Source organism: Loxodonta africana, chromosome 7 (genome assembly GCF_030014295.1).
Source record: "Loxodonta africana isolate mLoxAfr1 chromosome 7, mLoxAfr1.hap2, whole genome shotgun sequence".
NCBI classification, from domain to species: Eukaryota; Metazoa; Chordata; class Mammalia; order Proboscidea; family Elephantidae; genus Loxodonta; species Loxodonta africana.
The window spans coordinates 128,781,314-128,796,564 of NC_087348.1; the positions used below are offsets into that span (position 1 = coordinate 128,781,314).

Consider the following 15,251-nt stretch of genomic DNA (forward strand, 5'->3'; position numbering starts at 1 on the left):
AAGGTATAGCCTCAATGATTGAACATACCTTTTGAGACATTCTTTGGTCTTTTTGAACAGCTTTAAGTGTAGTTAAAACCTTTTTCCATTTGCTACTGTTTCTCCCTTGTGAGATATTACAGAAAAATGCTAATCATTTTTCATGGCATTCTTTGAAATATGTGAAGATAGCCGTGATATTTTCCCTGAGTCCTCTAAGCTAAACAGACCTTCTTCCTTCAACTCATATATCTTAATTTTGGGGTCACTCTTTACTGAATGCATATTCTTCAGTTTAATTATACCTGTTAAAATGTGAGGCTTAATTTTATAGCTATATTGTGATTGATATAGAGTGGAACAGGACACACGTATCTTTTATTCTGATGCATTCAAAGATCACATTAGTTTTCTTGGCAGTCAAAACCCACACTTTTAACTAACTCTGTGCTTACTATTTATGAATAAATATATACTAGGCCCATTTTTGCTCTGAATGAGCCAAATATCTCCCATCTTGAACTTGTACACTTGATAATTTGAGGAGTTGATTTTTTTTTTTAACCAAAACAGAAGATCCCTTTAGACTTATGTAGAGAAATGGGCTTTACACAGTGCTGAAAAGCTAGACTCAAAAATACTTATTTAGGATCTCCTGGGCATAGACTATTTACTCTTCACAAATAAAAATGTGGCTTTGTGATACCAAGTTTAGTTTAAGAATCAGGAATGCCTCGTGTTATTAAACATTATCAAGTAGAAGCATATAGATTGTTATTATTATTAAGTAGAAACATATAGATTGTTAGCAAATGATATTTCAGAATGGTGATATGAGACTTGAGTATAAGGAACAGTAGTTTACCAAAATTTAGCTTTCCAGCTCATCCGAGATGCCAGTTTTTGTGGGTAGCTATAAACCCTTGTCAGGAGCACCAGCAGAGACAAAGAAAAACTGCATGAAAGTATTCTGTACCTATTTTTTTTTTTTTTCCCCTGCGTGGTAGCCTTGCATCCAGTAAAATTTCGTATTTTTTGCTAGTGACGTTGGGAACTTAGTATGTACTTATTGAGTGAGAGAACGAGATCAAACATGCCAGTTTATAGCATATCAGAAGTTTGCAGCGTATAATTTTAACTTACAGTGAAAAAACCTTCAATTGTAAAAGTAACGGTTGGGGTCACATAGGAAAGTGTATTAATATATCAGTTTATAAGAAAGAGTGCACGAAATTATCAATGCAAGATAATTTAAATGTTTGAAAAGTGGTATTCTTATTTAAGGCTTCCTTTTCAAGTTTGGTTTTGATTCAAACATCTATGATTCAGACATCCCTGCCGAGGCCAGGGAGCTGCCGTCACCTCCACTCACATCTTCAGTTGCTTTTTCCAAAGGGTTGGGGAGTTGATGGGAATCTAGACACATGTCTAAACCTTGCCAGACTTGCTTAACACTGGTATCCAAGGTATGATGAAAGAAACAGATTAGAAAAAAGAGATAAAACACACCTGGGAAGGCACGAGTAAGCAAGTGTTATGCATTCCTTTGTCAGTCAGCATTTGTCTGCATCTGCACAAGGCACAGAGCTTAGAGAATAGACAACCCATGTGTGAAAAATGTTGAGTTCCATGAGGTCTCAAGGTCTCTGCAGGGAACTTAGTTGTCCTTTTGAGACAGATTTTTTATAAAAGAATGTCAGCACAAGTCTTGAAAACACTTCTGAAATTGGTAGTGGAAAGACATATATTGGGCTAAAGGCTTGGGGAAATATGATTGTGTCCTAATATTTATGTAGTCTTTCAACTAGTGTTTATTGAGTATCTACTATTGGGGCAGTCACTAGGCCATATGTTGAGGATATAGAGATTCCTTTCCTTGATCTAATAATACCACAGAGATTATTGATAAGAAAATGTGGTAAGGGATGCACAGGGTGTTACATCACTGCCCAGGTGCCTAAAATTATGTAATAAGCCATAATGAAAATGAATTTGCCGTTATATCAATATATTTATTTGCCATAGTTTGATACTTCTGAATATGATATATTCAGCCTCATTGTATCAGAATATAGTGTCTAATCTCATAAGAAAATCCTAAAACTAGAGTGTATTTAGATATACATAATTGTATCCTGTTCATAGCTTATGACAATAAATTATGTGCAATTTTAAGACTATAAATCAGTATTGAAATAAAATAAAGATTTAAGCTGTTAGATCAGTATGATTTACTGAAGCTAAGAATTAAAGAATTTGTAAAATGTAAGTTTGTTATTTTCAAGAATATATATGTTAATGCTGACTTTTCCTCATCTCTAATAAGTAATAAATAACCATGTTAAAGCTACAGCTTTACATATTCATATGCAATAAATGCTGTTACAGGGCTTGGAATTAATCTTGCTTTTTATAGATAAATAGCCTCATAATCTTATGTTTTTCTAATTAATTTATTCTTCATAAGGAATGTCAAGACTCGTTGGATTATTTTAGGTCTAATGCCAGAAACTGAATTATTACAGATAGAAAGAATGATTTTTGTTGTTGTTATGTATTCCTATAGGGTTTGGCAAACTTTTCTGAAAGGGGGCCAAATAGTAAATATTTTTGACTTCGTAGGCAGTACTGTAAAAGAAAAAGCAACTATTCAACTTTGCTGTGTTTGCTCAAAAGCAGCCATAGGTAATACATACATTGATGGGCATGTCTGTGTTCCAATAAAAGTTTATTTACAAGAATAGGCAGCTAGTTGAATTTTGCCTCTGGGTCATAGTTTGCCAACCACTGGTCTATAAGAATGAAAAAAAAAAAAAAAAAACCCAGTGCTGTGAGTCGATTCCGACTCATAGCGACCCTATAGGACAGAGTAGAACTGCCCCATAGAGTTTCCAAGGAGAGCCTGGTGGATTCAAACTGCTGACCTTTTGGTTAACAGCTGTAGCACTTAATCACCATGCCACTGGAGTTTCCATGAGAATAATAGTTAATAGTAATTTCCCAAGTGACCTTATTTAAGTATTGCCATTCCCAGTATTCTTAGTTTATTAGTAGCGTTAAGGTTTATGTTTTGTTTGTTTATTTTTAATTAGGAGCACCCAGGCTAAAATGTCAAGAACTCTTGAATTATATCATGGATACAGTGAAAGATTCATCTAATGGTGCCATTTATGGAGCTGATTGTAGCAACATACTGCTCAAAGATATTCTTTCAGTGAGAAAATACTGGTGTGAAATATCTCAGCAACAGTGGCTTGGTATGTTTTGAAGTTTGTTGTTTCTGAATTTTTCCTTGTAAAATGAAATTTCACCAAAAAGATCAATCAGAGCCTATCTGCAGCCCCTAGACGACCTCACAGTTTAACCGTACCTTAGTGAAATTACGTGGTTACAGAATCTGAACCTTAGTTTTTATTTAAGTACATGCTGGATTATTAAGTTACTAATATTAGGTGCCTGCCATCAGAACTGGAATTACAGAGTTGAATGATGCCGTTTCTGCCCTTAAGAAGTTGACAGCCTAGTGGCAGAAAAACAGAACACATAAACCAAACATTATAATGCATTGTGATGAATCAGATGACAGACATGCGCTTGGGTGCAGTGGTACACAGAACAGTGACAAACTCAGTCATGATTAAAGTAGGAAGAAGAACAAAGAGAGAGGTGTCATAAAAGTGAAAACTTGACTTTCAGGTTGAAAGGGGTCTGATAGACATTTTAAGTGTTCAGAAAGTGTAAGACCCAAAAATATCCGTTGGATTAGGCAATTAACTGGTAAAGTAATGGCTATCAGAATTATTAGAACAGAATGTACAGGACCCGATGATTGATTGTATCTGTATAATGAGTACCAGCTTGGAATCTAGTGTTTTTACCAGCTTGTAGGTGAGAGATACCGAGAGACCACAAAGGAAGGAAGTTGTGACTGGAGATGGGAATATTCGAGACTGTTGGTTTCAGAGGTAGAGCAATCCTGGGTCTGACAGTGGTCAGTGGGTGAAAATGAGATTTGACAACAATAAGGTGATACAAAAGCCGAATACACAGAAGGCGGACCCAAGATGGCGGACTAGGCAGAGGCTACCTCGGATCCCTCTTACAACAAAGACACGGAAAAACAAGTGAATCGATCACATACATAACAATCTACGAACCCTGAACAACAAACACATATTTAGAGACGGAGAACGAACTAATACGGGGAAGCAGCGATTGTTTCCAGAGCCTGGAGCCAGCGTACCAGTCAGGTACGGCACAAGCACAGAGAGCTGCTCCACCCCCCTGAACTAACCCCGGGAGGGGGACCAGCCGGTTCCACAGGCGGCATGGGACGCAGCCGATAGGAGAAGTCCCCGGGAGGCAGTGACTGGTCTTTGAGCAGAAAGAGCAACGTCCGAGCGGGGGAACCGTCCTGCAGGGATTTGGACTGGACGCAGGCGGCTTCATTAACATCTGAATAGCCTGAGCCAGAGGGAGAACTCTGATAGGGATCTGACTGCATTTTTTTTTTAGTGGATTTTCTGGAAAAACTAGTTTCCCAGTGATGGCTCGGAGACAACAATCCATATCAAACCACTTAAAGAAGCAGACCATGACAGCTTCTCCAACCCCCCAAACAAAAGAATCAAAATCTTTCCCAAATGAAGATACAATCTTGGAATTATCAGATACAGAATATAAAAAACTACTTTACAGAATGCTTAATGATATCACAAATGAAATTAGGATAACTGCAGAAAAAGCCAAGGAACACACTGATAAAACTGTTGAAGAACTCAAAAAGATTATTCAAGAACATAGTGGAAAAATTAATAAGTTGCAAGAATCCATAGAGAGACAACATGTAGAAATCCAAAAGATTAACAATAAAATAAGAGAATTAGACAACGCACTAGGAAGTCAGAGGAGCAGACTCGAGCAATTAGAATGCGACTGGGACATCTGGAGGACCAGGGAATCAACTCCAACATAGCTGAAAAAAAATCAGATAAAAGAATTAAAAAAAATGAAGAAACCCTAAGAATTATGTGGGACTCTATCAAGAAGGATAACCTGCGGGTGATTGGAGTCCCAGAACAGGGAGGGGGGACAGAAAACACAGAGAAAATAGTTGAAGAACTCCTGACAGAATACTTCCCTGACATGAAAGACGAAAGGATATCTATCCAAGATGCTCATCGAACCCCGTTTAAGATTGATACAAAAAGAAAAACACCAAGACATATTATCATCAAACTCACCAAAACCAAAGATAAACAGAAAATTTTAAAAGCAGCCAGGAAGAAAAGAAAGGTTTCCTTCAAGGGAGAATCAATAAGAATATGTTCTGACTACTCAGCAGAAACCATGCAGGCAAGAAGGGAATGGGACGACATTTACAGAACACTGAAGGAGAAAAACTGCCAGCCAAGGATCATATATCCAGCAAAACTCTCTCTGAAATATGAAGGCGAAATTAAGATATTTACAGACAAACACAAGTTTAGAGAATTTGCAAAAACCAAACCAAAGCTACAAGAAATACTAAAGGATATTGTTTGGTCACAGAACCAATAATATCAGATATCAGCACAACACAAGGTCACAAAACAGAACGTCCTGATATCAACTCAAATAGGGAAATCACAAAAACAAACAAATTAAGATTAATTAAAAAAATAAATAAATACACATAACAGGGAATCATGGAAGTCAATAGGTAAAAGATCACAATAATCAAAAAGAGGGACTAAATACAGGAGGCATTGAACTGCCATATGGAGAGTGATACAAGGCGATATAGAACAATACAAGTTAGGTTTTTACTTAGAAAAATAGGGGTAAATAATAAGGTAACCACAAAAAGGTATAACAACTCTATAACTCAAGATAAAAACCAAGAAAAACGTAACAACTCAACTAACATAAAGTCAAGCACTATGAAAATGAGGATCTCACAATTTACTAAGAAAAACGCCTCAGCACAAAAAAGTATGTGGAAAAATGAAATTGTCAACAACACACATAAAAAGGCATCAAAATGACAGCACTAAAAACTTATTTATCTATAATTACCCTGAATGTAAATGGACTAAATGCACCAATAAAGAGACAGAGAGTCACAGACTGGATAAAGAAACACGATCCATCTATATACTGCCTACAAGAGACACACCTTAGACTTGGAGACTCAAACAAACTAAAACTCAAAGGATGGAAAAAAGTATATCAAGCAAACAATAAGCAAAAAAGAAGAGGAGTAGCAATATTAATTTCTGACAAAATAGACTTTAGACTTAAATCCACCACAAAGGATAAAGAAGGACACTATATAATGATAAAAGGGACAATTGATCAGGAAGACATAACCATATTAAATATTTACGTACCCAATGACAGGGCTGTAAGATACATAAATCAAATTTTAACAGAATTGAAAAGTGAGATAGATACCTCCACAATTATAGTAGGAGACTTCAACACACCACTTTCGGAGAAGGACAGGACATCCAGTAAGAAGCTCAACAGAGACACGGAAGATCTAATTACAACAATCAACCAAGTTGACCTCATTGACTTATACAGAACTCTCCACCCAACTGCTGCAAAATATACTTTTTTTTCTAGCGCACATGGAACATTCTCTAGAATAGACCACATATTAGGTCATAAAACAAACCTTTGCAGAGTCCAAAACATCGAAATATTACAAAGCATCTTCTCAGACCACAAGGCAATAAAACTAGAGATCAATAACAGAAAAACTAGGGAAAAGAAATCAAATACTTGGAAAATGAACAATACCCTCCTGAAAAAAGACTGGGTTATAGAAGACATCAAGGAGGGAATAAGGAAATTCATAGAAAGCAACGAGAATGAAAATACTTCCTATCAAAACCTCTGGGACACGGCAAAAGCAGTGCTCAGAGGCCAATTTATATCAATAAATGCACACATACAAAAAGAAGAAAGAGCCAAAATCAGAGAACTGTCCCTACAACTTGAACAAATAGAAAGTGAGCAACAAAAGAATCCATCAGGCACCAGAAGAAAACAAATAATAAAAATTAGAGCTGAACTACATGAATTAGAGAAGAGAAAAACAATTGAAAGAATTAACAAAACCAAAAGCTGGTTCTTTGAAAAAATTAACAAAATTGATAAACCATTGGCTAGACTGACTAAAGAAATACAGGAAAGGAAACAAATAACCCGAATAAGAAAAGAGAAGGACCACATCACAACAGAACCAAATGAAATTAAAAGAATCATTTCAGATTATTATGAAAAATTGTACTCTAACAAATTTGAAAACCTAGAAGAAATGGATGAATTCCTGGAAAAACACTACCTACCTAAACTAACACATTCAGAAGTAGAACAACTAAATAGACCCATAACAAAAAAAGAGATTGAAACGGTAATCAAAAAACTCCCAACAAAAAAAAGCCCTGGCCCGGACGGCTTCACTGCAGAGTTCTACCAAACTTTCAGAGAAGAGTTAACACCACTACTACTAAAGGTGTTCCAAAGCATAGAAAATGACAGAATACTACCCAACTCATTCTATGAAGCCACCATCTCCCTGATACCAAAACCAGGTAAAGACATTACAAAAAAAGAAAATTATAGACCTATATCCCTCATGAACATTGATGCAAAAATCCTCAACAAAATTCTAGCCAATAGAATCCAACAACACATCAAAAAAATAATTCACCCTGATCAAGTGGGATTTATACCAGGTATGCAAGGCTGGTTTAATATCAGAAAAACCATTAATGTAATCCATCACATAAATAAAACAAAAGACAAAAACCACATGATCTTATCAATTGATGCAGGAAAGGCATTTGACAAAGTCCAACACCCATTCATGATAAAAAACTCTTACCAAAATAGGAATTGAAGGAAAATTCCTCAACATAATAAAGGGCATCTATGCAAAGCCAACAGCCAATATCACTCTAAATGGAGAGAACCTGAAAGCATTTCCTTTGAGAACGGGAACCAGACAAGGATACCCTTTATCACCACTCTTATTGAACATTGTGCTAGAAGTCCTAGCCAGGGTAATTAGGCTAGACAAAGAAATAAAAGGTATCCGGATTGGCAAGGAAGAAGTAAAGTTATCACTGTTTGCAGATGACATGATTATATACACAGAAAACCCTAAGGAATCCTCCAGAAAACTACTGAAACTAATAGAAGAGTTTGGCAGAGTCTCAGGTTATAAAATAAACATACAAAAATCACTTGGATTCCTCTACATCAACAAAAAGAACACCGAAGAGGAAATCACCAAATCAATACCATTCACAGTAGCCCCCAAGAAGATAAGATACTTAGGAATAAATCTTACCAAGGATGTAAAAGACCTATACAAAGAAAACTACAAAGCTCTACTACAAGAAATTCAAAAGGACGTACTTAAGTGGAAAAACATACCCTGCTCATGGATAGGAAGACTTAACATAGTAAAAATGTCTATTCTACCAAAAGCCATCTATACATTTAACGCACTTCGATCCAAATTCCAATGTCATATTTTAAGGGGATAGAGAAACAAATCACCAATTTCATATGGAAGGGAAAGAAGCCCCGGATAAGCAAAGCATTACTGAAAAAGAAGAAGAAAGTGGGAGGCCTCACCCTACCTGACTTCAAAACCTACTATACAGCCACAGTAGTCAAAACAGCCTGGTACTGGTACAACAACAGGCACACAGACCAATGGAACAGAATTGAGAACCCAGACATAGATCCATCCACGTATGAGCAGCTGATATTTGACAAAGGACCAGTGTCATTTAACTGGGGAAAAGATAGCCTTTTTAACAAATGGTGCTGGCATAACTGGATATCCATTTGCAAAAAAATGAAACAGGACCCATACCTCACACCATGCACAAAAACTAACTCCAAGTGGATCAAAGACCTAAACATAAAGACTAAAACGATGAAGATCATGGAAGAAAAAATAGGGACAACATTAGGAGCCCTAATACAAGGCATAAACAGAATACAAAATATTACCAAAATTGACGAAGAGAAACCAGATAACTGGGAGCTCCTAAAAATCAAACACCTATGCTCATCTAAATACTTCACCAAAAGAGCAAAAAGACCACCTACAGACTGGGAAAGAATTTTCAGCTATGACGTCTCTGACCAGCACCTGATCTCTAAAATCTTTATGATTCTGTTAAAACTCAACCACAAAAAGACAACCCAATCAAGAAGTGGGCAAAGGATATGAACATGCACTTCACTAAAGAAGGTATTCAGGCAGCGAACAGATACATGAGAAAATGCTCTCGATCATTAGCCATTAGAGAAATGCAAATTAAAACTACGATGAGATTCCATCTCACTCCAACAAGGCTGGCATTAATCCAAAAAACAAAATAATAAATGTTGGAGAGGCTGCGGAGAGATTGGAACTCTTATACACTGCTGGTGGGAATGTAAAATGGTACAACCACTTTGGAAATCTATCTGGCGTTTTCTTAAAAAGTTAGAAATAGAACTACCATACAATCCAGAAATCCTACTCCTCGGAATATACCCTAGAGAAATAAGAGCCTTCACACGAACAGATGTATGCACACCCATGTTTATTGCAGCTCTGTTTACAATAGCAAAAAGCTGGAAGCAATGAAGGTGTCCATCAATGGATGAATGGTTAAATAAATTGTGGTATATTCACACAGTGGAATACTACGCATCGATAAAGAACAGTGAGGAATCTGTGAAACATTTCATAACATGGAGGAACCTGGAAGGCATTATGCTGAGGGAAATTAGTCAGAGGCAAAAGGACAAATATCGTATAAGACCGCTATTGTAAGATCTTGAGAAATAGTATAAATTGAGAAGAACATATACTTCTGTGGTTATGAGGTAGGGAGGGAAGGAGGGTGGGAAAGGGTTATTTACTGGTAAGTTAGTAGATAAGAACTACTTTAGGTGAAGGGAAGGACAATACTCAATACACGGAAGGTCAGTCCAGATGGACTGGACCAAAAGCAAAGAAGTTTCCAGGATAAACTGAACGCTTCAAAGGTCAGCGGAGCAAGGGCAGGGGTTTGGGCAGTATGGCCTAAGGGAACTTCTAAGTCAATTGGCAAAATAATTCTGTTTTGAAAACATTCTGCATCCCACTTTGAAATGTGGCGTCTGGGGTCTTAAATGCTAACAAGCGGCCATCTAAGATGCATCAATGGTCTCAACGCACCTGGATCAAAGGAGAAAGAAGAACACGAAGGTCACACGACAACTATGAGCCCAAGTGACAGAAAGGGCCACATGAACCAGGACATCATCCTGAGACCAGAAGAACTAGATGGTGCCCGGCCACAACCGGTGATTGCCCTGACAGGGAACACAGCAGAGAACCCCTGAGGGAGCAGATCAGTGGGATGCAGACCCCAACTTATCATAAAAAGACCAGACTTAATGGTCTGACTGAGACTAGAAGAATCCCGGCGGTCATGGTCCCCATACCTTCTTTTGGCCCAGGACAGGAACCATTCCCGAAGATAACTCATCAGACATGGAAGGGACTGGACAATGGGTTGGAGAGAGATGCTGAGGAAGAGTGAGCTACTTGTATCAGGTGGACACTTGAGACTGTGTTGGCATCTTCTGTCTGGAGGGGAGATAGGGTAGAGAGGGTTACAAACTGGCAAAACTGTCACAAAAGGAGAGACTGGAAGGAGGGAGCAGGCTGACTCATTAGGGGGAGAGTAAGTGGGAGTATGGAGTAAGGTGTATATAAGCTTATATGTGACAGACTGACTTGGTTTGTAAACGTTCACCTAAAGCTCAATAAAAATTATTATTAAAAAAAAAAAACAGCTTCTGATTTCCTCAGTTTTATCTGTTTTAAAATTTGGTTTCTGACCTTATTATTAGTTCCTTCTGTTTGTTTCAGGTTTAATCTGTTCATCTTTTCCTAGTTTCTTAAGACAGAGGTTAGTTTGTTGATGTAAGATGTTTTTTCTAATATATGCATTTAACTCTGCTTTTGCCACATCCCACAAATTTTGGCACGTTGTATTTTCATTTTTGGTCACATCAACGTACGTTCTAGTTTTTCTTGAGAGTTTCTCTTTGGTGCGTGGATTATTTGGAACTGTGTTGTTTAATTTTTAATTGTTTGGGGATTTTCCTTTTTTTTTTAATGTCTGATTTTATTATGGTTAGAGAAATACTTTTTATCGTCTAAATATTTCAGATTTGTTAAGCTTTCTTTTATGACCCAGTGTACGGTCTAACTTGGTGAATGTTCTGTGTACGTTTGAAAAGAGTGGGTCTCTACTGTTGTTGCATGAAGTATTCTATAAATGGTAATTAGAGCCAGTTGGTTGGTGGTGTTATTCAGTTCTTCTGTAGCAGTCTGGTGTGAAAGCATAAACGTTAAGTGAGAAAATGAAGATAGCAAATACTGACAGCTTCAAAAACTTTGGTTTCAAGGGAGGGGTTATGTGCAGTTTAGGGATGATTTTTAAATTCAAGAGTGACTAGAGTATATATAAACATGATGGGAAATATTGGCTAGAGAGAGAGAGTGGCTAAATACACCGGAAAATTGATTATGTATGTTTCCCAAGAAGAAGGGAATTCGAGCAAGTGTCCTCAGATTGGTCTTAAAATAACAACAACAAAAACCAAACCTGTTGCCATTGAGTCAATTCCGACTCATGGTGACCCTATAAGACAGAGATCTGCCGCATAAGTTTTCCAAGGAGCAGCTGATGGATTCGAACTGCTGACCTTCTGGTTAGCAGCCTTAGCTCTTAACCACTGTGTCACCAGGGCTCCAGATTGGCTCTAGAAAGAAGATAACTTTTATAAGTACCCACCCTGTACAACTACTATAAAATATGGGCTCCTTTTTGCTGTGCATAATTTTGCTTCTGTCTATCCTTCTGGCTTTAATTAAAACCTCTGGGCCCCCACCCTATCCTTCCTGATTATACTGGCCATTATTCATTTTCTCTAACCCGGTGGTTTCCAGACTTTTTAAATATTTGTAAATTACACATACATATTATTAACTAATTATCATTAACTAATATCTCAAGCTTCAAAATATACTAATTGTAAGAATCATTATTTTAAGAAGTTTTCTTGGTAGTTTCTGAAATTGACCAAATTCTTGTCAGCTGTGAATAGAATTATTGTTTTTGCTTCTGAGTATGCCTGATGATGAGCTTATTTTCAGAGTAGAAGTATCAGCCATGACATTTGGTCGTTGGCTTGTATTTGGTTTATTTACACTAACTTCAGTATATGGTTGCTTTCTAAGAATCTTTGTAAACAATTTTTCCATTTTTGGAGGTCAATTAGTTAAATCTAGGTCGTATATTCCTTGAGTTCACTTATACAGACCATAAGCATGCTGTCACTATACACCGAAAGCCTACTAATGATGTTTCCGTGTTAGGCCTACTATCCCCTCAGTATACCTCTTAAACCTCATATGACAAAGGAACATTTGATACATGGAATCGAACATACAGACCCAAATGAAGGTGTCATTGTCATTTTTTATATTAAATATCATTAAAGCTTAATTTCTTATTTGTAATTTAAAAAAAAAAAAAAAGGTTGTCATAGACTTTGACTCATGTTGCCCCACATGTACAGAGTAGAACTGTGCTCCGTAGGTTTTCAGTGGTTGGTTTTACGTAAGTAGATCACCAGGCCTTTCTCTTGAGACAGTTCTCAGTGGACTCCAGTCTTTCAGTTAGCAGCTAAGAATGTTAACTGTTTGCACCACCCAGGGACTCCTTTTTAAAAAGGATTTCTAATGTTTTCTTCTCTCGCTACTATGAGTCATCTTGCCCCCAGCTATTCAGAGTGTTCAAACTTTTTCTTGCTTTAGGGCCTTTGTCCTCTAGTCAGAGGCTACCTTTTGTGTGGCTGAGTTTCTTCTATTCATCACGAGTATTATTTTATGTTTTATAGTCCAGTCTAATCTTTGTCTGAGGAGTGGGCTTCAGGAATGGTTTTAGTTCGGGGTTAACAGAGCATCTGGGGGCCATGATTTCAAGTGTTCCTCCAGCCTCAGTAAGACCGTGAAGTGTAGTCTTTTCATGTGAGTTCGAGTTCTGCTCTGCACTTTTCTCCTGCTCTGCAGGGACTCTCTGTTGTGTTCCCTGTTAGGGAACTACCATTTTCTAGTTGCCTTTCTAAATTTGTACTTCTCTTATTTTCTACTATAATAGTCTGTTTTCATTTGTAGTACTTATTGAAAATCAGCACATTTCTAAACAATTATGGGTGGAAGAAGTCTTAAAGGAAAATAGAACTTACTTAGGACTGACATTTCTAAATTCATGGGTGGAAGGAGAAGTCTCAAAGAAGATCAGCATACTTAGAACTGAATGAAAATAAAAATTACAACATGTCAAAATTTGTGGGCTGTAACGAAAGTTGTGCTGAAATGGTAATTTATAGCATTATAATGCCTACACTAAAAAAGGAGAAAGGTCTTAAATCAAGACTCTGAGCTCCCACTCAAGTAAATAGAAGAGGGAAAAACAAAAACTAAAACCTCAAAGCAAGCAGAAGAAAAGAAATATAAAAGCAAAAAAAAAAAAAAAAAGAAATTGAAAAGAGAAAAATCAGTTAAACAAAAAGCTAATTCTCTGAAACGATCAAAAGAATTGATAACCTTTAGCAAGAATAACTAAGTTAAAAACAGAGGAGTCACAAATTACCCAGTATCAAGAATGAAATGAGTGTAACTACAGATCCTGCAGCTATTAAAAGCATAGTAGGGGAATCCTATGAACAGCTCTGTATATACAAATTTGACACCTTAGATGAAATGAACCAGTTTCTCAAAAACCACAGACTATAAAAACTCAAGCACTCGGCTGCAAACTGAAAGGTCTACAGTTCGAACCTACCAGCCACTCCATGGCAGAAAGATATGGCAATCTGCGTCTGTAAAGATTTACAGCCTTGGAAACACTGTGGGGCAGTTCTTTTCTGTCCTATAGGATCTCTGTGAGTCAGAACCAACTCAATGGCAGTAGGTTTGCTTTTTGGTTTGGTATCAAAACTTCACCCAATACGAAGTAGACTGAATAGTCCTGTAGCTATTAAAGAAACAGAAGTTGTAATTAAAAACCTTCCATAAAAGAAATTGCAAACAAAGCAGAATGGCCGCTTTCACTACTCCTACACAACGTCGTACTATAGATTCAAGGTAGGGCAATTAGGCAAGCAGGAAAACGAAATAAAAGGTATACCAAAAAAAAAAAAATACAAATTAGAAAGGAAGAAATAAAACTATCCCTATTTGCAGATATGATAGTCTACGTATAAAGTCCCAAGGAATCTGTTTAATGGTGTTATTTGAGGCTTTATTTTATTTTTTTAACTCCAGAAACTCCTTTTTCATGTCATGTTGTTCTACCATCTGCTGTTTGAGTCTTGTGCCACCAGGGCTCCCACTGAACTCACAGAGGGGTGAATTCATCTGGAGGCATGCACTGCATCCTTTTATGAAAAAGCTGGACTTTACTCCTCCGAGATTTTTACTGAATGTCTTATACTAACTTTTTAAGCACCTACTAGGAGGGTATGTGAGATTCTGTAAGAATTTGGATCATTTCACCCAACTAACATAAATCCTTGAAGCCCATGCTTTAATGAGACTGTTAACTGGCATTGAGGGCTTTTCCTATTTCACTGCTCTTCCCCTGCAAAGTAAGGAGAGAGAAATGATAAAGATGATGACTCCTCCTGTTTTCTTATTTCCAAATTTGGTTGTATTAATTCATACATATTTCTACCATAGTCTGGATATTCTATGTAGTGAATCCTTGGGGAGCACAGATCTAGAGGTATGTAAACTAACATCAGATAGCATGATAGGAATCATTTTTAAAGTTGTTTTATTTACTATTTAATGTTTGAGGCATTTATATTGCTTTTATTCTTTTGTGTTTAAGATCTCTGATTTTCAACTATGTATCCATTTCTGCAGAGTCACGTGACTATGGGTTGAAGAAGAAAATAACTATAGGTGTTCTTGCTCCTTTTACTGAGGACTCTGTGTATCTTAATCAGAAGAAAATCCTGTGTTAGAAACTTTACCTTTGCTTTGATTGGGAAACAATTTTCCATGGTCCCTTACATTTCTGTACGTCTTGTGAGCAGAGATGCTGACTCTTTTTATTCCAGACTGTCTTTATAGGATGTCTGTATAGTGAACAGTGTTGGGAGATAGAGATGATGGCTTCCTCTAGGGCAAAGGACACGTTTGCTTG

General features: G+C 37.0%; 1 protein-coding gene across 18 annotated transcripts in view; it reads left to right on the forward strand.

Moving 5' to 3' along the window:
- The window catches only part of ATM (ATM serine/threonine kinase), a 150,695-nt gene that overhangs the window by 7,027 nt on the left and 128,417 nt on the right, over window positions 1-15,251 (forward strand). For all 18 annotated transcript variants that reach the window (XR_010322514.1, XR_010322515.1, XR_010322516.1 and 15 more), the window contains one exon: window positions 3,072-3,236. Coding sequence is in view for 15 of the 18 variants with exons in the window: in XM_064288881.1 (XP_064144951.1) it covers window positions 3,072-3,236 (165 nt within the window). In the remaining 3 variants the exon portion in view is untranslated. The remainder of the gene's footprint in view (window positions 1-3,071; window positions 3,237-15,251) is intronic.